The 27,679-nt window shown below is 45.2% G+C and overlaps 1 protein-coding gene across 1 annotated transcript in view; it reads right to left on the bottom strand.

Annotated features, from left to right (window-relative positions):
- Positions 1-27,679, bottom strand: part of FNDC1 (fibronectin type III domain containing 1) — a 108,422-nt gene that overhangs the window by 53,635 nt on the left and 27,108 nt on the right. The window contains exons 2-7 of the mRNA XM_039252106.1: positions 27,001-27,195; positions 24,598-24,684; positions 24,099-24,167; positions 7,768-7,974; positions 2,681-2,779; positions 1,083-1,200 (exon numbers count right to left, since the gene is read on the bottom strand). Coding sequence (XP_039108037.1) covers positions 1,083-1,200; positions 2,681-2,779; positions 7,768-7,974; positions 24,099-24,167; positions 24,598-24,684; positions 27,001-27,195 — 775 coding nt within the window. The remainder of the gene's footprint in view (positions 1-1,082; positions 1,201-2,680; positions 2,780-7,767; positions 7,975-24,098; positions 24,168-24,597; positions 24,685-27,000; positions 27,196-27,679) is intronic.

The raw sequence follows: 27,679 nt of genomic DNA, 5'->3' as shown, positions 1-27,679 counted from the left end.
TTTTGAGGGGGGAGCCAAATGGCTAGGAAGAGAATCACGACGAACCTTCTGAAGTCTGTTGGTTCTCCCTTCCTCCCTCCCTCCCTCCCTCCCTCCCTCCCTCCCTCCCTCCCTTCCTTCCTTCCTTCCTTCCTTTCACTTTCCTTCTTTTTTTTTACTAACAGACAGTGACAGAAACTATGCCTAATACAGATAATGGTATATAATAATGGTATGTAATACATATACAATCTCAGCATTCGATTCTATTCATTTTGTTTAAAGGACATTCATTCTTCCTGGTTGTAGATAGGTTCAAAAATTAACACATAGTGCCCTAGCAGCTACCAAATCTTTCGCTTTCTCTTGGTAATATAAACTATTCAGCCATTTAACACATAAAATTTTGATGCCTATATTAATCTACCAGTAACGCGAAACGCTGTTCGCCAGTGGCTTTTTTAAACACAGAAATTATTTTAATCTTATGGCTCATTTTTCTTCTACTTCTACTGCAAATCAGTATAAAAATCTGAAGAGCATAATATCATGGCTTAAGAGACAAAACAGTGTCTTTTGCTGTGCATGAATGAGCTGGACATAAAGTAATTCAGTGTTTGAAGAATGTCCAAAGAAGAACTGCAGCGTGCAAGGCATTTGACAAATGTCCACCTCTCTGTGTAAAAATCCTTCCTCCTGCCAACCCCTCCTGGATAATGGGAGGGACAGTAAGACTCCCTCTAGGACAGGGCCACACCCTCTTGCACAATTAGATGGTAGGAAGACAAAGCAAAACACAAATGGGGCAAAGAAAGAGATGGAATCGAAGGAATTTCCAGACACAAGATAAAAGTTTGAGCAAGTGAGAAGCGAGGTCCTTCTGTGCGCATCACACAAGAGGCCACAATAGCATCTGATCTGCAGGAAATGTGTGACCACACTCGAGATTAGCCAGACTGTCAGAGAATAGTTGACTGTTCAGCTATGGAAGAGGCCATCATCCGTATATGTCCGAGGATACAGTCATTCAAATACACACGTCTCTTCAGCACCAGAAAAACCACATCTCTCATACTTAAAGGCAGAGAAATAAGGAAAAGTACCTTGATGCAACAACTTTCTTCTGTTTTTCCAAAACAGGATCCACCCAGGCTACAAGCACAGATTGGGACGACATGACCCGGACATTGATGTCTTCAGGCACGTCTAGTTCGTCCTCTTCTGGAATGACAATGGGGCACCTTAAAGGCTATCTCCATAATAGGCTCTTCCCTGAGTTCCTCTGGCCCCCAGAGTTCATTAATCACGCTGTATAATTTTTAAATTGCTTATGCTTAATGTAGATAAACTAAAATCCCCACTCTTGTTTTGCTTACACACAGTCTAAGAAATGGGCAGTTCACTTGAAAAGCCACCCAATCCAGCTGACTTAATAGCACAGCAGGAAAGGGATGCTTTGCCTTGGTCCAAGGTTCTCCAAGTAACTCAGTGTTTTCTTAACACATACTGTAAGTTTCTGGGAAATAATACGATCTTTATAAGAAGCAAAAGTTTTGGGGGAGAAAAGGTCAAGTCAGAGCATTTCCTTGGCAATCATGGCATGAAACAAAATTCTGGTTCAAACAACTGCACAAATCACACTGGGTTCACATCCTCACATTTTAGAAATCGTGGTTCCAAGACAGATTAAGAATTACATTCAGACATAAAATAGAATTCAGTTTGCAGATTTCCAGTGGAATACACCATAGTCACTAAGCCTGTTCTTTGTGAAGTTTTGTTCAATCTCTACCATAAATGGAGACTTAGAGGTTTCAATTTGGCTTTTTAGTCTCTTGGGGGTTTTGTTTGTTTTGTTTTTCCTTTTCACCTTTTAGGGACAGTGTTTCAAAAGGATGTGGCTTGTGCCATAAGTAGGGGAAGGTGGAAATAATTAGCCTGCTAGAAAAGCGATGGAGACCCGTTTTCTTTAGCAGCAAATAATGAAAAATAAAAGTGCAACATCATGTATTTGAGACTTCTGTTACACAGTGTAAGCAATCATAATCATCATAAATATAAAATTATAATACATAAATATATTATACATAATAATAGAATGTCTATTCTATAATATATTATTGTAATCACAAATAAGTTGTGAATTCATGAAAATAATCACACTATAGGTTTGCCTCTTTAACTTAACGCACAGGATCCAGAAGAGATATGTGTAATTTCTTAGTATGTGAGTAATATTAAAAATCACCTATGAATGGACGTAGGAAAATGTACTACATTTTTCTTACTCTTCTCAATGCTGTGTTTCGGTGATTTTAGCTGAAATGAAGCATGAGTGCAGATCTTGCACACCGCCCCCTCCACACCTACTCTAACACTCTTCTGTGTTCACAGTCTGACACCAAGGGCCAGACTACTGTATCCTTAAATGGAACGAATGCTTGGCTGCCCCTATCATGGCAAATGTGCCGCAAAGGGAAGCCATTCAGAAAACACAAAGACAGATGCTTCGTTGGAAGAACACTCTAGCCTCTGAGTATAAAAGAAACATGCTCATGTATGAAATGTGACCAAGCCGGCCCTGTTGTTTCCCTCATACTCAGTGATGCTCAGGTAATTTGTCACTTAGCCAGCATCATTTGGAAACAACACCGCATCCACACAGACCATGATGTGAGCAGGTGCATCCTTGAAAACATACCTGAAATCTTCCGTTTCGTTAGGGCAGCCCTGTAGACGGGCTGACTCTGCCCCTGTGAGTTCATGGACTGCAGGGAGACCACATACACCGACTCCGAGGCTGTGGACCAACCGGCAAGGGATGAGGCTCTGCACTTGGCTTTCCGGAATGCACACCCTTGTTGTCTGCATCCTCCCCGCCCCCATCCCCCCCCATCTTGTCTTTCTGGGGCATTCCAATTTCTTCCAGACAATTAAAGATGAGACCAAGAACTGTAAGAACTAGGCTCAAGAAGAACACTATTATGTTAGAAAACGTGGAAGTGATCGTTACCTATAATTCTTGAGAAACAGGTTTCTATCTCACCAACATCGAAGAAAGATGTGCAATGTTTTAAAATGAAAAGAATAGTATATTTGCCCACAGAATTTCTTTTTACCTCCAAAATATAAAGAGGGGTCCCTCTGTTTGTATCTGTCATCAAAAGAAGGGAGTGAGATAAACACAGTAAGTGAATGTACCAGATTAATAGCCCAGAGAGCATGTTGGGCCCTTAGAAACCGAAATCTTCAGAATGGAGTCTCCAAAGATTCATTAAGAGCAAATGTAAGAGTTTAAATATATCCTTTATTTCTGGATTGTTAAGTTAGGTCCTGCCACCCCACTCCCCTAATTGTACATTGGGCCCACTAGCATCCAACTGAATCTAAACTTGAAAACTTTATTTGGTAAAAAAAACTACAAGGATGGAATAAAACATGTGACAGTCGAGTGCCATGGAACCACAGAGTCTGTGACCCGGATGAAGCCATCATTCATTATCTTCCCATTTGAGCTTCTTGTCTTATAAATAAGGACACAAAGCCATGAAAAAAATTGATTTGTTTGCCTGAGGCCACGCCCCTAACGACTCATAGTCTTCTCCGAATCCAGAGTTGCTGATGCCTAATTTCAGGCTCTAATGACTAAGCTTCCTTAATCAGCTCAAGAGTAAAAATGAGGCAATATGATATATTTCAAGTGCAGACACCGATCCCATCAGATAATACCTAAGCAAATTGGCAGAGGGGACACTGAGATCCTGATGGAAACTTGTAATACTGGAGGTCTGCCTTCAGGGATTGCAAAGTGTCACAGCAAGGGGAGAACAAACATTTTGTTTTTACAAACAGCATGTCAATTAAACAAAAAGGAGACCAGTGTTCAAAAATCTCATGCAGAGAAACCTCCTTACGTAAAGTAAATTGCTGTAGACTAATCACATTTCAGGGAAAGGGGACAATGTTTGACAATCTTCAAGCAACCCCTCTCCCTCTCTTTTTCTCTCTTCTCTCTCTATAGATATACATAAACATAAACATATACATATGCATATATTTACACATATATACATATGTAGAGAGAAAGCGAGTGAAACTCATGCTGGAATGATAAATTATTATTGAGGCTAAGCCTCTGACAATTTACTTTACCAGAGAATTTTGAAGTGTATGTTTTATAAAAAGGAAAAATCAAGTTTGTCACACTCACATTCATAGAGCATCAAATTAAGCTTCCAAAAAGAGGAGTCCCTTCAGAGACTCACTTTCTCGGTGCTATTGACAAAGGAAGCAGCCCAAGGTCAACAAAGAAAAATTGTGCCATCCAACCACACAACCCCATAAATAAACATTAAAAAAGTAGCCCATCATTTATCAAGAGCCACCAAGAAATGAGTAACTTCCCACAACTGACATTTTTACATATTTGTGATGTACTTCTTAAAGTTCCTAGACTGTTTTTAATGCCCAGATTCTTAATTTGTGAGCTCTCCACACTAAGCTTGGCCAAGATTCTCACGAAGGAAGAGCAAACCAGAGCAGCTCATATGTCTGGGTCTGGTCTCCGCCATGTTGGGCAGGTCACATCAGTTCCTCATTTAGTCCCGACAAAAGTCCCATGAGGAAGCTACTCTCACAGTTTCCTTTTCACAGATGAGGAACCAGGGTCAGGGGTACAAGGTGACCCACCTGAGGTCATGGACCAGGTAGCCAGTCTAACACCCAGGTTTTAATCCTGTGGGTGAGGTGAGAGCAGGGCCCAGAGCCAAGTGCTGCCTATTGAGCAACGAACTCTTTTTCACAGAAATAATGAAGACTCACTGGTATCACAACACACTCCATTCTGTGCCCCTCATTATTGATAGTCTGGAAATAAAATTTCCAAACTGACCCCAGCACGACCAGCCCAGTGTCCCCTGAAACCCCAGGCACCACTGCCCCCTCAGAGCCACGGTATTGGCTCACTTCCCTGACCTCAGGCATGTGGCTTGCCAGACACTCAAGTGTCTGGACTTTGGACTTGTCTGTCCTAACTTCCTGAAGGAGCCCACACTCATGCACTCCTTTATTACTGTCCCACTCGCAGGTGAGCTCTGGTGCTCGCTCTGTTCTCTCGCCTTCATAGCCCAGGCCCTGTGTGCTCTCCTGGGTGGGACTTGGTCCCTGGGTGGGACTTGGCCCCTAGGTGGGACTTGGCCCCTAGGTGGAACTTGGCCCCTGGGTGGGACTTGGCCCCTGGGCCCTGGACACCACCACAGCACTTCCCACCTCCTATGCCTATACTACTGTCTCCACGTTCATGACATTGTCCATTGCCTGTCTCTGCGGGGGACTCTTGGGGCCCCAGAACCCCAAGGGGCCTGATATAGAAGATGCCCAGTACCAGTTTCGTGAATGACCCGGAAGGCAGCATTTTTGTTGATAGGACCCCGGGCCCACCTTTCTCCAAGTTTCCTTCATGTGTGGCCATGCCCTTCAGGCACCACACTTTCCATGGCATCTTGGTTATGAACAGAATTAGAATGCTGTGTGGGAAAGAACGAGAACACAGCAGGCCCACTGCGATGTCTCCCCAGGAATTCACGGCGTCCTCCCAAACATGCTGTAGCAAGCGTCCAGGGGACCTCTTCTTCCTCATGGCAGCCTCTGAGGTCAGTCACGACACATTTTGGCAAGTCCAACACATTTTGTCTGGTGAAAATTCAAAAGCTAACGCGCTAGAGCTGAGGCACAGAGGCCAGGGCCATCCTTGACCTCAGGCCCCACAGTTGTTCAGGAAGAAAACAAACCCTGCTGCTGCCCTCAGGTGAGCCAGGGGTCACTACTGAGCAAATGAAGAGGCAGCAGGACCAATCAGATGCGAAGCTTGTCCACAGTAACCGGCGTTTTACTCTGTGGTGTCTGTGAGCGACTCAGCACAATGAAAACCATCCACTCAAAAAATGCTCCCTTGCGGCCTCAGGAACGCAAAAATAGTGACTCCACTCTTCTGCTGATATTCTGGGTACAATTTGGACCGTGTCACCAAAACAGAGCCATTTCACCACAAAGTACAACTATTCAGGGCAAGAGGTAGGCTCGGGAATGAAAGACCAAAGGGTGACTGGGCCTCTAGCCAGGCCTCGCTGCTAATACTGAAGCCTCACAAAGCACACACAGCTCGAACTTCTCTGCATGGCTTCCGGTGGCCCAGGAGCAGAAGCGTGGCTGGTCGTTTCTGTCAGGGAGGCCTGGAGTCTATATTTTGAGGTGGTTTGGATGCTACACCTGGCAGAACCCACCAGTCTCTTCCAAGAGTCTCCAAGCAAGTGGCTGAACAGAGAGGGGTGAGCAGGATGGGGACTTCAGGGCTATTTCAGAAAGGGAACCCAGCCCGGCCTTCCACCAGTGTCTCCATGCAGATCATATGTGCCCCCATCAGTGGCCTCCATGTGGCCCATGGGGCCGGGCTTTGGGAGTCTTGAGGAACTCGGAGCTGCTTATCCAGACACCACAGTCTGTGGTCACTGAGCAGAGTGGATTGTCTTCTCGGAGCACATGAGGCATCTGGGGCCAGCAGGAGGCAGACCTGTTTTCTCCACCATCCTTCTCACCAGGCTGGCTCCTGAGCCCCCCACCGCTGTTCAATGAACACCCTCCCTCTGGGTTCTCCATTCCCTTCCTTCTTCCATTCTTCCGTCTTGCCTCACTAGACTCACTTCCCACCACTTGCCCGTCCCTCGTCATGTCTGACAGAAGACCTGAGTAGGCCTGGCTAATGCAAGCGAAGACACCACCAGGTCCCATGGGAGTCTTGTGCGAGGGCCCAGTAAATCACACTCCCTTCCTGGCCTGAGTACTGACCCAATTAGGAAATGACTGAGAATAAACAGTGAGGGCCAACACATTTATTGCTGATGCAAATGTTGGAGAATATGGGGCTAGTTTTCTGGAATGAGCCCCAGAATCACACAGGCTGTCCTGCCCAGCAGCCCTGGGCCCTATGTGACTTAGGCCTAGAGATGCTGAGCAGATCATGTGCCCTCTAGAGCCTTTCTTTCCCCGGGTGCAAGAACCATGCACATGATCTCTCCATGTTACAGCAGAGATGTTCCTGTCTGAGTCCCATGGCCAAGGCTTCCTTCCCACAATAAAGGTTTGCAAAGGAGGAAGTCAGGCCTGATGTGCAGGCTTCCTCAGCAGCCACCACTTTTCATCTTGAAAGGACCCAAGTTCCAGTGTCCTGGGATCTAAGACAAAGCTTAAAAGAACAAAAGAGAGGGGTGCCTGGGTGGCTTAGTCAGTTCAGCGTCCAACTTCGGCTCTGGTCATAATCCCACAGATGGTGAGTTCAAGGCCCTCACTGGGCTCTGCATGACAGCGCATACTCGGTTTGGATCCATTGTCACCCTCTTTCTCACCCTTCCCCCATCTGTACTCTCTTTCAAAAATATTTTAAATTAAGCATTAAAAAAGAAAAAACAAAATAGTAGAAACAGACAAGACGAGACAACCATTAGCTTCCCTCTCATGCCCAGAAAAGTGGCCCAACTCAAGGAACAGGTGCTATGGGGTCAGGCCACAGCTGATGGGCACCTGGAGGGGGACCTTGTCCTGCCCCTAACTGAAGGCTGAAAGGTGGAGGTTTGGAGGACAGACAGAGCAAAGAGTACAGTTGTGAATAATTGCAATACCTGGAAAACGAACGCGACGCCTACCATGTACCTTTCTGTCATGAATGAGCTTCTAAACACTGACCAGATTGCAAAGGTCATCAAAACATCGAATATCAATTAGCATGAAACTCACCCAGCTTTTTAATTTCGTGTGATCTCTCATCTCTTGTCAGCGGGACATAATTCATCTTCCGGCCACTTTCCCCGTAGCCCAGAAGAAAACCCCGTGATCGGCGTGGACTCTTGGCTCCCGACAGGCGTGGTGCCTTCCACGCAACGGAGAGCCGGTCGTCTGAGGATCGGACACGCACACGCAAGGGCTTGTTTGGCACTTCCTTTTCTTAAAGAGGACATGACACAGAAATTATTAAACAGTACACCCCTCAGAGTTAACCATGTCAAGTCTGTCCAAAGTCTAGCAGTTGCACTCAAAACCTCTGTGTTTGGTAACCAATTCGAGGAGGAACATATTTCCCCTATGGGTATTGACACTCCATTCACATGTTCCTCCTTGCATTTCGGACCAAGAGGTCTCAAGAACTTAAAATGGAGACATACCATTGTGAGGCTGCCAGCCGGAAATTTTGGATGTTTTACAATGTCCTTTTTCATCTATTTTGCCTTCTTAAAGCCAAAACCACATATTCTCTGGTGAGTGCTAAAGGTCAGGGTAAAACTACAGGAAATGCACTTAGGTGTTATTTATAACTGTCCTCCAGGAAGCTTTCCACTCTAAGTCTGAAAAGACAGGCTCTCCTTGTCTTTACAGTAAACCCCTAAGAGCTATATACTAACTAGTTTCTGCTTTTTATCATAATTTCTCTTCCATGGTCATCTTGCCCCACCAGGCAAGCCCCGCTGCTCACCCCCCTCTCCACTCTTTCCTTCTTGTGGCATCAATGCCTAGAAATCCTCTTGCTAAATGACCAATTTCAAGAAACGGTCTGGTTGTTCACTTTTTCAAAGCAATGCATTCTGGTGGCCAGTACTTAGTGTTTAAAGTCTTGCTTTTACATCAATTAAGAGCTGATAGGTTTGGGAACAAGGGTGAGGGGCCCTGAGGTGACCACAGTGCCTGTTTCTGACAGTGGCATCAGGGACACCGTTAGGCTAATGAGCCTCTCTTTGGTTACAGAAGCCAGATCTTCCCAGGTATTATTCTTCGACCATCCACGTCAGCCCCATTATCAAGTCTGACTAACGTTTTAGACATTCCTGGCTAAGTGAAGACATAAACACAAAATCTAATGTCACGAGTTAGTGTGAGCCTCAATAACACAAATAGACATTAGTGATGGTTATTCTAAAAAGCCAGACATGTGGCTCCAACGTCTTGAATCTAATCAAAAGGAATATTCTTTTGTACGCTAGCTGGAGTTACCTACTCAGCTACTGGGGACCTCCATTTTTAGAGGCTACTAAGAGAATATACCATGTTTTGGTAAAATAAATATTTCCCTACTATGCAAAGTAGTAATTATTATTTTTTTAATCAGAGAGAGAGAGTGTATGTGCATGTAAGCAGGGGAGGGACAGAGGGAGAGAGACGGGGGGAGAGAGAGATAGAGAGAGGGAGGGAGGGGGAGAGAGAGAGAGAGAGAGAGAGAGAGAGAGGGAATTTCAAGCCGGCTCCATGCTCAGCATGGAGCCCAATGCAGGGCTCGATCCCTGGGATCATGACCTGAGGGGAAATCAAGAGTTGGATGCTCAACCAACTGAGCCACCCAGGCACCCCTCAAAGTAATAGCTAGTAAGATTTTTTGTTTTTAGCCCAATAGTATAGTCAAAGGACTAACTATCTGGAATATGCAGCCTAGTATCAAGTAACTTTTCCTAGGGTTATACTAAACTGATCTCCCTTTTGTTCCAAGTTAAGAGGTAGACGCTCAATTTCAAGAACTAGCCTCTATAAAAATTAAGGCCCACCAAATGATATGGAAATGACAAATATGTTCATTTATGTATCTCAAAAGAAAATAATTTGCCAAAACTGTTCAGTACTCACACTCCAACTCATTAACGGCATAGCATTGATTAACTATATGAGTTCCAATATTAATCCTATTACTTGACTATTCTTAAAAGTTCCCAGTGGGGATCTCTTACTTCATACCCCACCAATGTGATGTCCCAGGTTTCTAGAAAGATCTAGGCTGCCAAAACTTATTAAGTGTTTGAGTTATCCACACAGGTGATGCAGAGGTGGACATGAATTTCCCTCATCAGCATGGGTCACTGATAAATAGACCTTGTGTGGGGTACAGTGAAAAGAATTTTTTTTAAATACTGGGGAAAATGTCTTGTAAAACAACACATATAAAAGTAAAATCTGAATACGGAGTAGCATGTTTAGTCTTATTTATCAACAATGATATTTTGGTTTGTTTTTTAAAGTTAGTAGATTTGGGGAAGACATTAATCAGAACAAAATACATAACGAAACTTAATTTCTTAAGAATAGTGTTTGTGTCATTTTCAGATTTGTGCAAAGTGATGAAAGAGACTTTACATGAGCCATGAGCATGGCATAGAAGTCAAGAAAGAAAATTTTACAGGAAGCAAATACCTTTGCTTCATTCTGTCTTTACATCTCCTAAGTCATTTTTACCTGTGGGCCTCTAATACAAACTCTCACAACACACATACACACACACACACACACGAAATTCCATTTTAACAAAAGACTCTCTCATGAGTTAATGACACAGACTCTGTGAGGTTGAACAACTGAGGTTGGGGCTTGATTTCATGAGATGCCCACTTTGGGCAAGGGTTGGTACTATGTTTTTTAAAAGTTTATAAGATGAAAATGATCTCAGGGCACCTGGGTGGCTCAGTCGGTTAAGCATCTGACTTTGGCTTGGGTCATGATCTCACAGCTTATGGGTTCAAGCCCCACATTGGGATCTTTGCTGACAGCTCAGAGCCTGGATTCTGCTTCACACTCTGTGTCTCCCTCTCTGCCCCTCTCCAGCTCACACTCCTTCTCTCTCTCTCAAAAATAAACATTAAAAAGATTTAAAAAAAGAAAGAAAGAAAGAAAGAAAATTATCTCTACCAACAACATACGATGTTTATTTGACTTTTATAAAAAGTTTATACCTCTTCAAGGGCACCTTTCAGTGATGGGGGATTGAAAACGACTCCTGCTCAAGCTGCCACAGGCCATTTGCACTGCTTGTTTTTTGGGGCGAAAATGACAGGGTTACCGTCCAAGCACGGTTGCCACAATCTATTTCCCGAGGAGCAGCAGTAAACAGGACATACGTCCATGGTGCTGTGATCAATCTGACTGTTCTCAGTGTAACTCACCCACCCCCAGCTCTCGCTCGAAAGCCCTTTGCAGCCTCCAGATGCTCCCACCACTGCAGAAAGCAACACGTCAGCCTGGGAGCTCTGGGATGACTTCCAGAAAAACGGGCAAATGTACTGAAAACACACACATGGGTCTTACAGGAGTCGGCTAAAAAGTACATTACTGGACAGAGATGGTGTAGCTCTGCCCCAGGCCCGGGACGCTTCCGGCCCTGTCCCGCATGCTACAGGGGAAGGTGCTCCGGAGGGTGCACGCCACTGCTGGGCCTTGGGGAACGTGGCGGGTCTCTGCTCTGGACGAATAACCCCTGACACTCAGCAGTAAAATACTGACAAAACAGTAACAAGGAAGAGTGACAGGGTCCCTGAGGAGGAGGAAGGGTAAGGTTCCGGTCTCAGATGCCGCCAGCTGGCCGCCTGACCCACACAAGGCCCACTAAACGTCCGCCACACTGCCCAGTGGCAAAGGCAGTAGCTGCCCCCTCCCACTGTATGGGCTTTCACCCCGGGCTCCGACCCTGTCTGGCCGCTCCTCCCCCGAGCTGGGGAATGAGGCTGGGCCTGCACAAGGGACTCGGGGGGGATCAGGGAACAGGGCTGAGGCGAGCCCCGACCACCAGCCACACTGCCTGCTTTATATAGAGCTTCCCAGCTTATCCCAAGCCCTCACACGGTTTGTTTCAATTGTCCTTACAAGAGCTTCCAAGTAAGTAGGACAGACATCATAATCCCGGAGAGAAAACTGAGGTTCAAAGAGATGAAGGCGCTGACCCAAGGCCACACAGCTACTGAGTGCCATGTGGAGACCTGAATTCAACCGCTGCAGACCGAGTTCCAATCTTGTCTAGCTAGAGGCCTCCCCCTCACACTCTCCCTCCCCCCCGTATGCCATCTCGCCAACCACCTAACCTCGTCTGCCAATGAATGTCAAACAAGGCTCTGAGCTCAACAGGCCCTCTTCAGGGTGGGTGTAATGCCTCGCACAGTGGGCATTGTGTGTGTGTGTGTGTGTGTGTGCATGCGTTTCAATGGATCAGACAGTGTATACCCAGTAGGTAACAAATGAATAAGAAAAGGCCTCTCGCCGCCAAAGGCTGCCCCAAGAATTGTTCCCACACCACACAGATGTTCCAGACTCTGAACACCACAGAGGAAGGTGAAAACGCCCCCCTCAGCACAGCCCTCTATCTTCCTCATCTTGGTTTTAGAAAAGCCAATTGTAAATTTTTTCAAGTATTTTGAAAATTTCTTTAATATTCTGGTTTCTTCATACCATCAAACGTCTTTTATATCTCTTTTATAGATCATCTGGTAATCCTCTTTTAAACTGATGCACACATTAAGAAAAAACTATCCATGTGGTTCACATTTACTTGCAATGAAATTATTTCAGTGTTTTCTCTAATAAGTGATAGCCTCACAGAAGCCCTGTGAAATTTTTCTAGTAAATCTCTGTAAGTCTTTTATCTTGAAAACAGGAAGTCACAATCGCCATGAGTAATCTCATTCACACTGACCAGTGCAGAGTGTATTTTAAACTTGGCAGGACATATTCCCTCCTTTGCTCCTGGTACAACATAATCAGATAGATCTTACTCAGAACTGGTCAATAACAGCGATTAATTACACACGGTCAACCTGGCATCAGCTGGATACAACAATTAACCATCTGGATCATCGCAGACCTCAGAAAGCCAGACAGGATTAGAATATCTCTCCTGATCTATACTGCCAGCTAAGCAAGTTGGCAAATAATCCAAAACTACATGGAATCAGAAGCTGTTCTTGACACAAAGAAACGTACAAAAAAGTCAACGTGATACTGTGCCTGTCTACAATTCAAAGCTAGTTAAACATGTTTCCTTCTGAACTGGGCTTCCACAGGCTCTAAAGTCAGGGTCCGAATCTGAGTCTAATACTCACTGGCTGTGTGACCTGGAGAATCTCGCTGAAGCTCTGTTTTCTTCTCTGTAAAGTAGTAACTGTTCCTGATATACATTAAGCACATATTGATTGCTAGTTTTGTGCGCGATTGTGATAAAAATGAAAGCCCTCATTTATCAGACTCACCGGATGGGTGGGCCGCGCCCTCCGGAACGTGAGGCACACTCACACTACAGAGTTTACCATGATGCCTTGCACACAGGGGATGCTACAAAAATGTGTTTCAAAGAATCAGACAAAAGCAAAAGATGCGCTATTGTCAAAGACTCTTTACACTGAAAACCTCAAATGCGAGGTGGTCTCATCCAGACTCCTTTTTTGCACCATAAACTGAAAGCACTATTCTTCATCAACATCTAACAATTATCAGTTGCTCTGAGCAAGTCTCTACTCTTTGCTGGCATAAAAGAGTCCGTGGCCACTACTGTCCAGGGACCACTTTCCTAGCCTGGTCTCAGCTACCCCGACATTCTCATTTTCCAGCAGAGAGAATGTGAGGTATCACCCAGGGCACAGCTCTGAGGACCAAGTTCAAATGGTCTATTCCACTGACCAACCTGACACCCCACTTCCTTGACCTCCAGGCCCTACAAAGATAAAGATAAATGGCTCTTATCCTCATTCCCATGACCTGACAGGGCACGCCTGTGTGCTCAGTCATCCTATGCCCCAGAGTGCTTCCCCACCGTCCCCAAACATCAGACCCCGAGGCCAGCGGGAGCGCCGGTCCGTACGGCGGGAAGAGGTCCAGCCTGTAAGGCTACAGCGGTGGTCCCCACACTGTAGTGCATGGCAGAATCACCTGGAAGGCTTGCGGAAACATGCCCCGGCCCCCACCCTCCTCAGGGCCAGGTGGGAGTCCAAAGCTTGCGTGTACTTTTGATGAATAAACATGATAAGGAAGAAGCGGGAGGGTGGGAAAAGGGGAGAAAATGGGCCTTCGAGGGGGCTGAAGATGAACTGTGGGCAGTGGAACAGAGACAGGACATGGGCTTTGCCGTCCCCACCTGGAGTATGGATTCCCTGCCACTGACGTAAGTCCAGGCCCACACTGACTGACGTCTGCCGAGGTAGGTTTGCCAGCGCCTCTGTCCGCCAAGGGCTCCTTCCTGGGCGAGCTCTGACACATAATCTCCTGAGATACCTCTGCATGTTTCACAAAGCTCTTCCTCCACACACCCACATTTGCAATACTTACTCTGAAGTCATTTTAAAGCCGTGCTTTCTTTTCCAATAAACGTCCTCAAAACTAAGCTTTTGTGTGATGCTGGATAGGCCAATGTTTTTATTTGACAGTTAATTACTAACAACTTGACAACAGTGAGAAAATATTTTAACAAGAAAGAGTCATTTACCAATAAAGAGAAAGAGTACCTTATTTCTTTATTATGGAATAGTGTCCTGTCAAAATATCACCAACCTTCAAAAGGTAATTGGATCCTTGCCAGGTAGAAGGCATTTGACAAACACGCTCAAATAATAATAACCCAATACCGGCCTGTTTACAAAGAAAGTGAGCCTCAGAGCAGTTAAGGGGGAATTCAACGCTGGGTAGCAGGGCACAAAGCTAGACTGGGACGCTGGTCTGTAGGGTCTGTAGCTCCTATTCTCTCTACTTCACTCTTGTTCGGAAGTTCGTGGTGGTTATAGAGTCGGTGTCACCAGCAGCCACACTGTAGCATAAGCATGGTGGCTGCCCTGGGAGAAGGTCCCCCTTGGTGCCTCACAGACACCTCAGGTGAAGGGTCTGGTCTGCAGATCCAGGAATCACTGCTCATGACTTCTAGACCATGAGGGCACCCACTTACAGAAAATGTCAGCGTAGTCCCCAAGGACCTGGCTGCTCTTACAGGAAGTTGGTCCATCTGTCCCGTCAGGGTCCACTCATCACAAAGTCCCCCTGATGCTTATACATTTCAGCGCTCTAGGAAAGACCGTCTGATGAAGAGCCTGGGACCTGGGCAGCCCCACCGATGGCCTGGCCACCTGACTCATCTGGGGGAGCAGTCAGGACACGAAGGAGAGAATTTCTGCAACTTACACACATCTCTCCATCCTTCAGAGACACTGGAGCAGTGGCCCTAAGCCCACACCTGGAGGTAGTGGACCTCACTGCCTTTTCAGGGCTTGGGAGAAGACAGAAGATCTTAAAAGAAAAGGAAAAAAAGCGAGAGAACAGGAAGAAAAACAACCTTGAGCTCCCTCAAGCTAATCAATGCCAATTACCAACAACATTATGGATTGTGGAACCCTAAAGAGCCTTTATGAAGCATCTCACACTAATTCTTACACTAACCAACCTAAGTGTCTTCCGCCAAGCTTTCTCCTGCCCCCTGGACCTGTCCTGGTCTTCACAGACTCTTCTTTCCTGCTCTCTGGGATTATGCAGTGATGTCCAGGCTGTCACCAGATGATGAGCCTCAGGGAGTGGAGTAAGGACAGTGTAGTCAGAAGCCAAACCCCACAGGCTGGTGCAAGGCGGCCAACATTTGTGCCCTCAAATAGGGCACTCAGAATCCAGTAGAGACAGTCCCAGAAACAAAACAAATACTTAAAGCCATCCTGGGATCACTCAGCTGAGGCCATTTTGTTTTGTTTGGCCATTCGTTTCACAGTATCACTTAGCAGAGCTCCTCAAACTTTTCACCAAAGTTTCCTTAACAGCAAAAGCAGATGACACAATCCCAGAAGCTTAATCTCAAAACTGCACGCCAATACTGTAGACTACTCTTTAATATTTTACTGTTTGTTTTACAGTGGAAAGTAATATTTTGAATGACGGATCATCAAGAAAGCACTTCCTGTGGACATGGCCGTTGAATCCTATGCCTTCATGGCCTCCCAGGTTCTGAGAACCCTAGTTTCAGAAGCCCCAAGGACCACTAGTGCATCAGCAGCTTCAGGATGTCATCCAACATATCAATCAGTGGCTGACTTTGACCTTCGTAGTGCTAAGAATATCAATGAAAAGTACTTCATGCTGTCGATTTCACCCCACAGGACCAAGGCTATAAAATGCCAGGCCTGGGGTGCCTGGGTGACTCAGTTGGTTGAGTGTCCAACTTCAGCTCAGGTCATGGTCTCATGGTTCATGTGTGGGTTCCAGTCCCACATCAGGCTCTGTGCTGACAGCTCAGAACCTGGAGCCTGGTTCGGATTCTGTGTCTCCCTCTCTCTCTCTGCCCCTTCCCCATTCATGCTCTCTCTCTCTCTCTCTCTCTCTCAAAAATATATACATACATACATACATACATACAATGCCAGGTCTCCCTAAATGACATCTGGCATTCTGCACAAGTTGGTCATGAAGCCCAGCCACTGGCACAAGAATTGAGGGGTTCAGCAATCACTTGCATGGACACATTCCTCAATTCTTACAGATCCTAAGCCTTTCGAGGGGTGTCTCTCCCAACACTAAGCTGACAATCTTTCTGTGTAGGCAGAACAAGAGTCTGCTTCCTACTCACGCGGCAGCTCCTCTCTAAGCCTTGAAGAACAACACAAGCCGCCGATGTCCGCAGCTACCTGTGAAAGGAGCATGGGGGGTGCCCATGCCTGGCCCAGCCCCATGGACACAGTGTGAGGGGATCGGGGAGCTTCTCCAGCTGTGGAGGTCTCCTCCATCCATGATGGGCAGGCATGGTTACTGAAAGCGTCTGCTATAGACCCCTCTGGGGGTAGCGTCATTTCCAGAAGCACTTCCTGAGGACCTATGAGGGCCATAGAAAAGCAAAAGGAGGAACGGCCCTTTTCTGATCTCAGCGGCTGAAAAGGAGATCTCTGGCATCTCTTCAACCCACAGTGTAACACGGAGACTATGGACGCCAAGATGAAGGATTGGGAAATATTCTGAGGAAAATTATGTCCCAGTTCAAAGGTTTGTTTGGTTCGGTTTGTTTGTTTTAGTCATAAAGCTAGTCTACATTGCTTTCATTCGGGAATAGAGGAGTAAGTAATGCACTCATTCTCTGGAAATGAAGACCATGTTTTTGTCAAGTGGCTGCTGACCCAACATGCCCTTTGCAAATGGAAGACCCAGTGATGATATATGAGTAGGTTGATAAGCTAAAGGAGAAAGGGCTTTCTTTCAGGACTAACATCTGCATTTGCAGGGATCCTGCGTTAAGGAGCACATCTCTCTTCGGCAACCTCACAAGGGGCATGCCCTCCCTCTTTTTCACTCAGACATCAAAAGAAAAGGCCACAATGGACATGAAGTCAGAGAGTGACATCTGGCCCTCAATATGCTGACCTTGTCAGAAGCACTGGGTTTATTAATGACTGCAGGACGTGAAGGCAGAGTGAGCAGCCCCTCACTCAAGGCCACACATGTGGGGACAGCTCATCTCTCCAACTTTCAGGCCCCTGCCCTGTCTGCTCGGAGCAGCCACTCACTGGCTCTGAAGTGAGCACCCATCCCACCCCAAGGAAACGGCCTTGCTCTTGGCCACTGCCTTCCTAGCAATTCATGGAAGGGAAAATCTGGGAACACATACCGTGTTCATCAATACGGAGGAAACGCCCCAGAATGTTGGTTGAAGCGCTGGTGTCAGAGAAGGCTGTCAGTGATGGCTCCTCACCCCTTCCACGGGAATCCTGTGCGGGCTGGAACCCCCAAGGGCTTTGCTCCAACCCAAGCACATTCAGCCGTGTGAGAAGTCACACAGCTCCGCACACAAGCCTCCACTCCCTACTTTCTCATTACGGAAGACCGGGCATGAAGGCTGATGAAGTCTACCCCCTAGTGTGACAGGCGACTTTGAAGCAGTCACTCTGATAAAGAGACGGGAGCCCCCAGGAAGAAGGCACCTGACTCTGAGCAGTGCCACCGAGGGACGGTGATGCAACCCCACAGCGGACTGTGCACACCCCTCGTTTTCACAGACCAGTCTCCTGGAGGACTCCCAATCCACAGACACGCTCAATATCATTCCAAGAAACAGAAGACAAGAATTAGGATCTCTGATTAATGACTACACCACTCTGGGGCTGACACACTGCTCTGCCCAGGACCACTCCAGCATCCGCAGCTGAACTAGGCAGAGGTGACCCTGACCTCCTGACAGGGCGCTGTGCGATGTGGAAGCTCTTGTCACCGCTCATCTCCTGCACCAGGGCACAGCCCCAGTGTGGAAACAGCCTCCAAGTGATTTCTGCTTAACAAACATTTATGGAGCACCTACTGCGTGCTTGCCCCAGGCCCTGGAGATGAGTAAATTGGGGTGCAAGGGTGGCTCAGTCAGTTAAGCATCTGACTTCAGCCCAGGTCATGATCTCACAGTTCATGGGTTGGGCCTCATGTCAGGCTCTATGCTGACAGCTCAGAGCCTGGAGTCTGCTTCAGATTCTGTCTCCCTCTGTCTCTGCCCCTCCCCTGCTCATGTGCTCTCTCTCTCTCTCTCAAAAGTAAATAAACATTTTTAAAAATGAGTAAATCAAAGCATTCTGCCCTTGAGGAGCTCACCATCTGGGCTGTGAACCAAAAACTGATTTTTGCCCTGCAAACAGCACTTAGTAACAACTCATGATGGCATGAGAAAGCTACCGAGGAAATAATGCCACAGACATTATTAATTCCCCGTTGGCTGGGACGTTAATTGAAACTAGCTTGTGAAAAGACCAACTGATCATAATGAATTAAAAATTTTTGGATTGGAGTATACTTTAAGCACAAGCCTGGCACGCAGCAGCCCATGGCCTGGCTCCAGCCATACCTGATGGGTAATCAGATAAGCAGCGCTGTGTGTGATTTGCCCATTGGTGGGCTGTGCTGGCACCTTTTACCCAGAGTGACACAGACGCACATCTTCCTGGCCCAAGTGGCAGGATTCCTGCCATCACACACAGACAATGGGAGGGCAGCACAGATGGGGGCCGATGGGAGAGGTACTTCCAGCGTGTCACTGGAGGCAATCCTTTACCCTGTGCACCTTTGTGTGCTCAGGCACACACTCAACGCCTGGAAACCCCAAAGTCAGTGTTTCTCCCTTTGTTAATAGGATTTTTGACTGTTGACCTAAAACAGCCAAAGTAGAGTGGCGAGAAAAGCTCAGAGCCATTTCTTGGTAATAAAAATGATTCCCAATCACTTGCAAAGCTTAGAATCACCTATTAAACATGGTGGAATCAATTGGCTTACTGTCTTAAATTCAGGATATTTCAAAGCTGAAAGGAGCCCTAGCATAAAACTTAGTACCTGAGACAGTTCTTAGAAAGGAGCCTAGAAACTTCTCGTTGAGTCCAGCAGGTTACAGAGGAGGAATCTGGATTCAGGAATGTCCTGGGCAGCCTGGGCAGCTGTGCGGGAGTGCACAGGGAGGGGAGCCTGGTTTGATGGGGACTATGTTCTCAAGTCAAGTCAATAGGTCAGGAAACAGTCCATCACTGGACACCAGGTTAGAGTCTCTACACTTAACATCAGTCACATTTAAATAAATTGGCAAGAAAATATACCTGAAGGTCAGTGCTCATTTTGATGAGCTACCGATAGAAAAGGGCAGAATTCCTATTTCTAGATTATGAAATACTCATTTCTCATTCACCCATAGGTATTTCCAAGAGAAGAAATGCCAGGGAAGGAAGACGCCAAACTGTGGTGCATGTGGCTTCTTGGTTTCACTGTTTCTGTGTCAAATCATTGGACACCAGTTCAACAGCAGGTGATAGCTGTCTGAGGCAAGCACTGAGGGGAGCGGTGGGGTGAACCCAGGCCTGCTCTCGGGCCTGACCATGCGTGCAAAGCAGCTTCGCATACATGAAGTCAGCCTTGAAGTGACATAGGGCCCACAGCTCCCCTCAGAGCTAAGAGGAGGGAAGGGAGATGAGGGTTTGGGGGTCATGGGAAATAAGAGGAGGGTGTTACACTGATGGCCTTTATTTCTCAGAGAGGTGGGAGGCAGGGCTAGAAATGAGAGAATGGGCAGAGGAAGGAACCTGAGCAAAGTGGCAGCATTCTGGCCCTGCCAATCCATGGAAGAAAGGAAGGAGCCTGATTTAGGGCACATAGAACAACAGCTGAAGACCCACATGGAGTTGGCAACCCAGCCGTAAGGAGTGACGATGGTGCAGATCAGATTAGCTCTTTGCTTTTCCCACAAGTCTCAGCAATGAACATGCAGGAGGGAACCTGGGGTGGGAGGGGGCCCTGGTATGGGGACCAGCAGCCACTGAAGCCATCCCTCCATCAGGGGAGCCAGCTGTGCTGACATGAGTGGGACCAGGATAAGACAAGAAATGAGCCAGGAGACGGCTCTGGACTGTGGAAATGGGAAGGGTGTCTGGGCCCCAAACCTGAGTAAGTCTGAAAGGGAGCTCAGGACAGCGAGGTGGGTGAGGAGGTAAGATGACTGTGGAGAGGAGCAACTATACCACAGGTGGTAGTGGCAGCAGCCAGAAAGCATGAGGTGAGGACGTCACATGGGCCACCGTCAAGGAGGATGCCAGTGTGGACAGTCCATTATGAGCCAAGCGCCAACATGCTTTTTGTATTTGAGGAGCAACCTGGAGGTCAGGTAGCAAGCCAGTGTTGGTTGAGAATGGCCAAGGAGAACTGTGAGCTCAAGTTTGAGCTCTAACTTAATTGTCGAAAAAAATGAGCAAGCTTTATGGACTAAAATATAACAAAATATGAGGCACAAGTTTGGGCTCCATAGTAAGGGCAGCATGAAGGACTTGGTTTTTAGAAACCATCACCTTATTAAAAATACACATGATCCAGGACGTCTGGGTGGCTCAGTGGGTTGAGCATCTATCTGACTCATGACTTTGGCTCAGGTCATGTTCTCACAATTTCTAAGTTCAAGCCCCACTGTCAGCGCAGAACCTGCTTAGGATTCTCTCTCTCCCTCTCTCTGCCCCTCCAGTGCTCTTCTCTCTCTGTCTCTCAAAATAAATAAATAAACTTAAAGAAATACATATGATCCTACTGAGAACTAAAATTTCCAGATGAAAATCCTGGGGAAAGCAGATTGACCTGCACTCCCTGTCGCTGGGCTGGTTGGAATTGGAGTTGGGCCATGTCCCTACCCCAGTGTCTCAGTCTGCCCAGACCAGATAACCCCACATCCAGTCACAGGGGGAGAAAAAAAGCGAAAACAACTTCAGAAAAGAAGTCTGCAGGGAAGGTAAATAATAAGATTCCAATGTCCAATCTGAATGGACTTGGGACTTCTCTGGGGACTGAACAAGGGGATATGGGTCTAAGTCTCAATGGGAGGGATTTTACATTTAAATACAAAGAAAACTTTCTAGCTGAAAGTACAGGAGCTACCCAAAGCCAGAGCTGAAACTTCTGCCAGGGAATTGTGGTTCTGCTTAGTCCTCTTACTTTCTGAGTCCTGTGAGCTTTCAGATTTGGATGAGTGATCAGTCTGAGAAAGTGCCCTAGCACTTTCTTCCTCCTCAGGCTCACCCTGGCGGTCCCCATACCATCTCAGCCTGGCACCACCATCTTGGTGCCTCCCAGGCTTCCCCACCATGCCTATTCTAGATCTCAATGTTGTTCATTTTTCAAAGAATTTATGATCATGCTACAGGCTGAATTGTGTCCCCCGCCCCTCCCAAATTCACATGTTGAAGTCCTGACCCCCACTTATCCCAGAGTGTAAATGTATTTGGAACCTGAGCCTTTAAGAGGTGGTTAAATTACAATGAGGCCACTGGGGTGGGCCCTAATCCCATCTGACTGGTGTCCTCTAAAGGAGAGGAAATTCAGAGACACAAAGAGATACCAAGAATGTGCACTCATAGAGGAAAGGCAAGCCACAGAGAGAGGCCTCGGGGGAAATCAGACCTTCTGACACCTTGATCATGGACTTCCAGGATCTAGAACTGTGAGGAAATAAACATCTATTGTTTAAGCCACCTTCTGTGGTATTTTGTTATGGCAGCCATAGCAAACTAATTCAGATTATATGCATATTTTGCTTACATGTTTATTATTTTTCTTTCCCACTAAAATACAGTCTCCATTAAGGCAGGCCCTGGTCTATCTTCTTCATTATTATATCTTGAGCATCTAGACATGCTGCCAAAACCAATGGCACTGAATAAATGAATCAATAATTAAGGAAAGACAACGCTGTGAAGATAGGTCTGAGCAGCATAAGGAGGCCTTCTGGAATTTGAACAGAAACTACTGTTTCCAGCAAAGCAAACGAGTAGATTTTCCTCTGGTTTCAAATAAAACACTAGAAGAAAGCAGGATGTTATCAGTCAAAGCACTAAAGGGAACCCTTGGGGCCTCATACCCGAAGCCAATGCCAATGACTGCATCTCCAGGGCAAATCCCTTCTTCCGAATGAAGATACTTGGAATTCAGAATACTTCTTTTGTTTAACAAGATTAGCATTTATTAACCGTTTCTCAGAACAGCAGTGTAGTATATTTTACAAGCCTTATAAGAAAGGTGTAGATGCATGCTGATCGCTTCTTGATCACTTCTCATAAATTATTCTTAATACTTTTATTAAAAATGAAATGTGATTTTTTTTTATGGAGCACTGTAACCAAGTCTATGCATTCTGGACATTCATTTTTAGAAATTCTGCATTATAGCACATGCTGTACATGGTTTCAACTAATTTCTTCCAGTCTCTTTTTTATCATAATGTATAACAAATACACTACTTTGTATTGCAGAAGAGTGCTCTTTGGCAACTAGGGCACACAAAGTGCTCTAAAGAGAGAGCTTAAATCACCTCATTGTACATAAAACCAATAATGAGTTGGAGCACGATTGTGAGTCCCAATTCCCAGCAGTAACTTGTACTCACTCAGAAAGGTCACACACACACATACACACACACACACACACACAGAAAGGTCATACACACATGTACTTACATCTATTAAAGAAGGCATAAGAAATTCATTACTTAAGAAAAAGCCAAAGAAAACTACTTGTTCTAAAACCACCGACATTTAGAAAATTTTATCAGAAAGATTATAAAAAAGAAAACGGTCATTTAAAATACAAGATTCAAATATAAGGCATGGAATCTCTGTCAACAGAGTTTACACGCGCCTCTTCAGGGGTGGACAATCTCAGAATAAACACCTTTGTCTATTCTGCACACTTCCTAGGTGTACTACCATCTTGGCTACTTTACTGTCATCATCCCTTTGGTTTTGACCCTTGACCTTTTGCTCTTGCCCCTCCTGTCACCCTCATACATTCTCTGTGTGCACTCCCACTCTGGAGCGTGACTCCAGAACCCATGTCTGCTCTTACTTCTCTCTTCCAAATTTCATCCCCTCACCTGTAATCACTCCCAAGATGTCTCCCTTTCATCACCCCTGGGGTCACCACAAGTCCAACATATTGGAACAAAAACATATCACCTTTCCTGGAAAGCCAACTTCCTTTTCTGGTTCCACTTTTCCACCTCTTTTTGGTGGAAAAAGGACCTTGAATTGCCTACACCCATCAACTCTCACCTGAGAAGTAGATTATGGTAATTGGTTTCAAAGTACTCACCTTCCTCTCAACAACAACACCAGACTGACATACTTAAAAACGTGGGTCATGAAAATCAAATACAGTGCCTCACCATATTGCCTTTGGGATTGCATCCAACCACACTCCACAATAACCACATTCATTTTGCGTTGTTTGTTTCACCATTAATTAAATATATTCAAAAAAACATATAAGAAATGCAAACACTTCTCTCAACAAGTAAAACAACATGACTAGACAACATCAACATCCAAATGATAAAACAGACATATATACAAATATGGAGCAGAGATGGAAGGCAGGTACTCTAACATATCACAAAATATCCCATGGTTACGAGAAAAGAGAGAAAGACTTGATGCAGCATATTAGCCAATACAAGCCACTGGCTGGTGGGTTCCATTCGTTTATGCCATCCACAGGAAAAAGAGCTGTAACAATCCTCATCAGGCCAGGACTGCCATCTCAACCACCATATTTGCCTGTTAACAGTGCAACAGGATCCCCAGATGTAGATGCGGACACTTCCCCACACCCAAACACGAAAGAACAGTGAGAAATGAACAACACCGGCTGCAGTCTGGGCCATCAGGTGCAGAGCAGGTTGACCAAAACCGTGTGGCATGTGTGTTAGTTTAGCGATGGGAACTAAATGAAGGTTGGTGAGCACATGTGTGTGACAGAAGCACCACCCTCTTGCGAGACGGTGCCTCAGTGAAGACATGAACCGAAGGAGCACGCGGTACCTGTGACGGTTTCATTAAATGGTCCTGGACCCTTAATGGGAAAACCATCAATCTTGATCCATTCACCTCCTAAATGAGGAAAATGCAACTTCATAGTTAGAAACGAGAATGATTGGATTTTCCACATTTCAGCACAGCCCTAACGTATATTTTATGGTCTTTTCAACACTCTTCCAGAGGATCTGCTCAGGCCACATCAGTAACAAGGCACACACGCTTTATCGACAACACATCTTTTTGGTCTTTTGCACATGATTTACTCTAATGAGTACTCAAAACTTTAGGACAAAACACGAATCACCTACATTCAAATTACTTTTAAAAAAGGGTAAATCCCTCCTGGTTTTCAGTCTTTCAGTTTGCTAGACAAGTCTAAAAAAAGTGCTGTTCGGGAACTCTTTAAAGATTCTAAATTTGTATAGCTCTGACAAAGCAAGGAGGGATGGTTCTCCCAATCTAAGTAACAAAAAGGCAGCCTCCAATTCTAGGTAAGACTTACCAGGCAGGCTTTCAGCTCTGTAAACTGGACGGCTCACTCCATTGTGGTTTTCTGCAGTAACCAGCACAAAGTACACTATACCCGGTTCTGAAACATATGGTTTATATCAAGCCACCATTTCAAATCTCCAAGAACGACAGTTCGCTTCACTAACCGTCTTCCTTATGTATAACCAAATTTAAAAATCTGAATTAAGTGACAAGTCTAACCACGGCTTTCTCTCTCTCTTTTTTAATCAGTATCACTAACATTCCTCTCATATAACTAAAATACACCTGATCCAAAGAACACAAAACTTATTTATAGTACAAAGTACATGGCATGTGTAATAAGCCTGGATTTGTGAGCAGTCAACAGAAAAAGTTTTTGAGTTTTTTAATGTGAGATTAATGTAGGACATAGAAATGCACTGTCCATTAACTAGATGTTTTAGCCTATAGTATCAGTAACTGCAAATAATATCTCCCCATGAAAGCTCCAAAGAGAAATCTCCAAAAAACAGTAAGAAAATGTCAACAGAGCTCATAAAATTTAGCACATGGAAACTTTCATTACAACACATAAACCTTCATGAAATTTTTCCCTCATCACAGTAAAATACTCCCTTTACTAGATCTGGATGTTGCCTTTCACTTTTCAAAAAATATCTAGAAAAACAGTTGGTGGAATCTTGGAAATGCTAATCTTGAAATAACTGGGCTTCACTTTTTGACTTGCATCTAGGGATCAAGGTCAAATAACAATGGTCTCTCTGGCTGAGCTCCTCAAGTCAGTGGGATGGGAAGGGAAAACAAGACACCACATTACCAAGTGAGTGCACCCTGAATTTGCAGCTTCAGAAAGCAACTCTAGTAGTGCTGGTTTTCCTCAAAATAAATTACTATGAAAGGTAAGTGAAGGTGCCAGTTCCCTGAGGAGGTGAAAGTGTGTGGGCATGTGAGAGGACAAAAGGTTGGAGAGATAAGAGTTAGTTGTGTCAAAGGCAATAGCAGTGATTACATTTCTCAAAGTGAAGAGTGTTCCTGCAACGGAACTTTAGTTCTAGGGCCAGAGGCCAAAGGACAGCGACACAGCAATGCCATCTAGTATCCCTGCTGTGTTCAAGACCAGTGTGACTTCTGTCTGAGGCAGGGCCTGGTGGCATTAGGGTTTTGCACGACCTGCCAGACCAACTGGAAAATGCTCTAGGTTCAGACAGAATGTAAAATCATGCTTCGCCAGGCACTTTCTCTCTTCATCCTGAGGTTATTCATATTTTCAAAAAAATGTAATCCGCATGTCTCTAATTCCCATTAACTCATCAGTGAGCTACTTGGGAGACACTGTTTGTCTTTCAGGGAGTTCTAGGGCTCTCTTTTTGCATGTGTTTCTTCTCTGCAATAATCATAACGTAAAGTTTGAACATGCAGATATGACCCTGTTCATGCCTTTGGTCCAACAGAATCTCCATTTAATCTCATAGTTGGACTTTCTAGGGTAATACCGATGTGGAAAGGATTCAGAGAAATGTATGTTTAGCTGGAACTACAAAGAAAGAGATCTGGCCCCCTTTATGTCCCTTCTCTACACTTTCTGCTCCATTACTCAGAAAGCCTAACATTACAGTGTAGGAGGTGGAGGAGTAAGTGCATAGACTATGGCCAGGAACCCAAGGAATCATGAGTTGATTTTGATCCACTAGAGGAAGGCGGGAAAATGGTAACCTGCCACAGGGAGACCTGGCTGTCATGGATGCGGATTTCTGTTATTCCCTCATGATCCATCATGAGGTTGGGCTGTGAGGTGACTGTAGAATGAATGAAGTTTCAGGCTCGTAGGATCAAAAAAAAGCAGAAGCCAGAGGATCCCTAGGAGGCAACTCAAACCCTAAGTTCAAAACCACCTACACCTGCACTTATAAAACAATATATCTAGGGAAAAACTGCAAATATTACAAACTTCCAGAATCAAATTTAATGGGGAGAATGTTGTTATCTTTGAACCAGATGTGGCAAACCATGACATATCACACATACCTTCACAGGGACTTATTACATGAGTAACCCCTAATTGATTTGTAAACTAGAAATCTCAAGATTAGGCTACAAAACAGTCAAGTTCCTATGAAACAAAGGACCAAAATGTTTTCCAAAAGCACATTCAGAAACTAAAAATGGCTTCCTATATCCATTTAGAGAGATATCCAGAAGTACTAGAATTCAAATGCAGAACAAGGAAGCCCAGGGGCAAGATAAAGGTTAAGCAATAGCCTCATGAACTCGGCTCCCCGTTCCCAAAGAACCATGAGGTCCCTTGAGCCTGTCCACACTGTGTCTCACAAACAGCCATCCTACCTAAGAAGGGAACTCAGAAGGTTGGTGTACAATTAGTTCTGACTGGCAACAAGACCAGAGTGTCACTTACCCACATCCTCAATAAGGAAGGAGTACGTCTCGGCATTCACCTTGATGTATTTAAGACTTTTCAATGACTTCCCATAGGCAATGTTGTAATGCTCCACGGGTCTACTGGTAGCATCTTTGGGTGGGTCCCATGTGACTTTCAGGCCCATTTTAGTGGACAGCAGTTTCACATGCCTTGGCTTCAGTGGGTGGTCAGCTATGCAAACAGCATGACTATGAACTTACAGGAACGCAGATTGGGAAAACGATTTTTTTTTTCCAGTGTTCTCTGACATTGTTATCAAAAAAGCAAATGACTTTTCATTTGTCTGGTCCTAAAGACTTTAAGTACAATCGTCTTTGAACATCATTACAGGATGAGAGCAAGACAAACATACCAAACCCACAAGCTTTTATGTATTTTGGATAAAACAGTGGGTGGTAAATTTAAAACAAAAGCGAATCAAAACAAACGCGAAGCATTCTCTGGCTTGATTATGCTACTTTGCCTGCAAAGGAATAATGAATTCATAATTTGACATATTCTCCAGAGGCAACCATATATCAAATAACTTCTTAGTATTTTATATGGTATAGTTGGATAATCTTTAAAACACCTCTGAGAAGAACAACATGAAACTATCGTGATAAGGAAGACTATCCATTTATTCCAAAGTGAGATAACGGAAGTGTTCAGTTCC

The sequence above is a fragment of the Hyaena hyaena genome, unplaced genomic scaffold, assembly GCF_003009895.1.
Source record: "Hyaena hyaena isolate Hyena2069 unplaced genomic scaffold, ASM300989v1 scaffold_405, whole genome shotgun sequence".
Taxonomy (NCBI): domain Eukaryota; kingdom Metazoa; phylum Chordata; class Mammalia; order Carnivora; family Hyaenidae; genus Hyaena; species Hyaena hyaena.
This window is presented reverse-complemented; position numbering and strand designations above follow the sequence as displayed.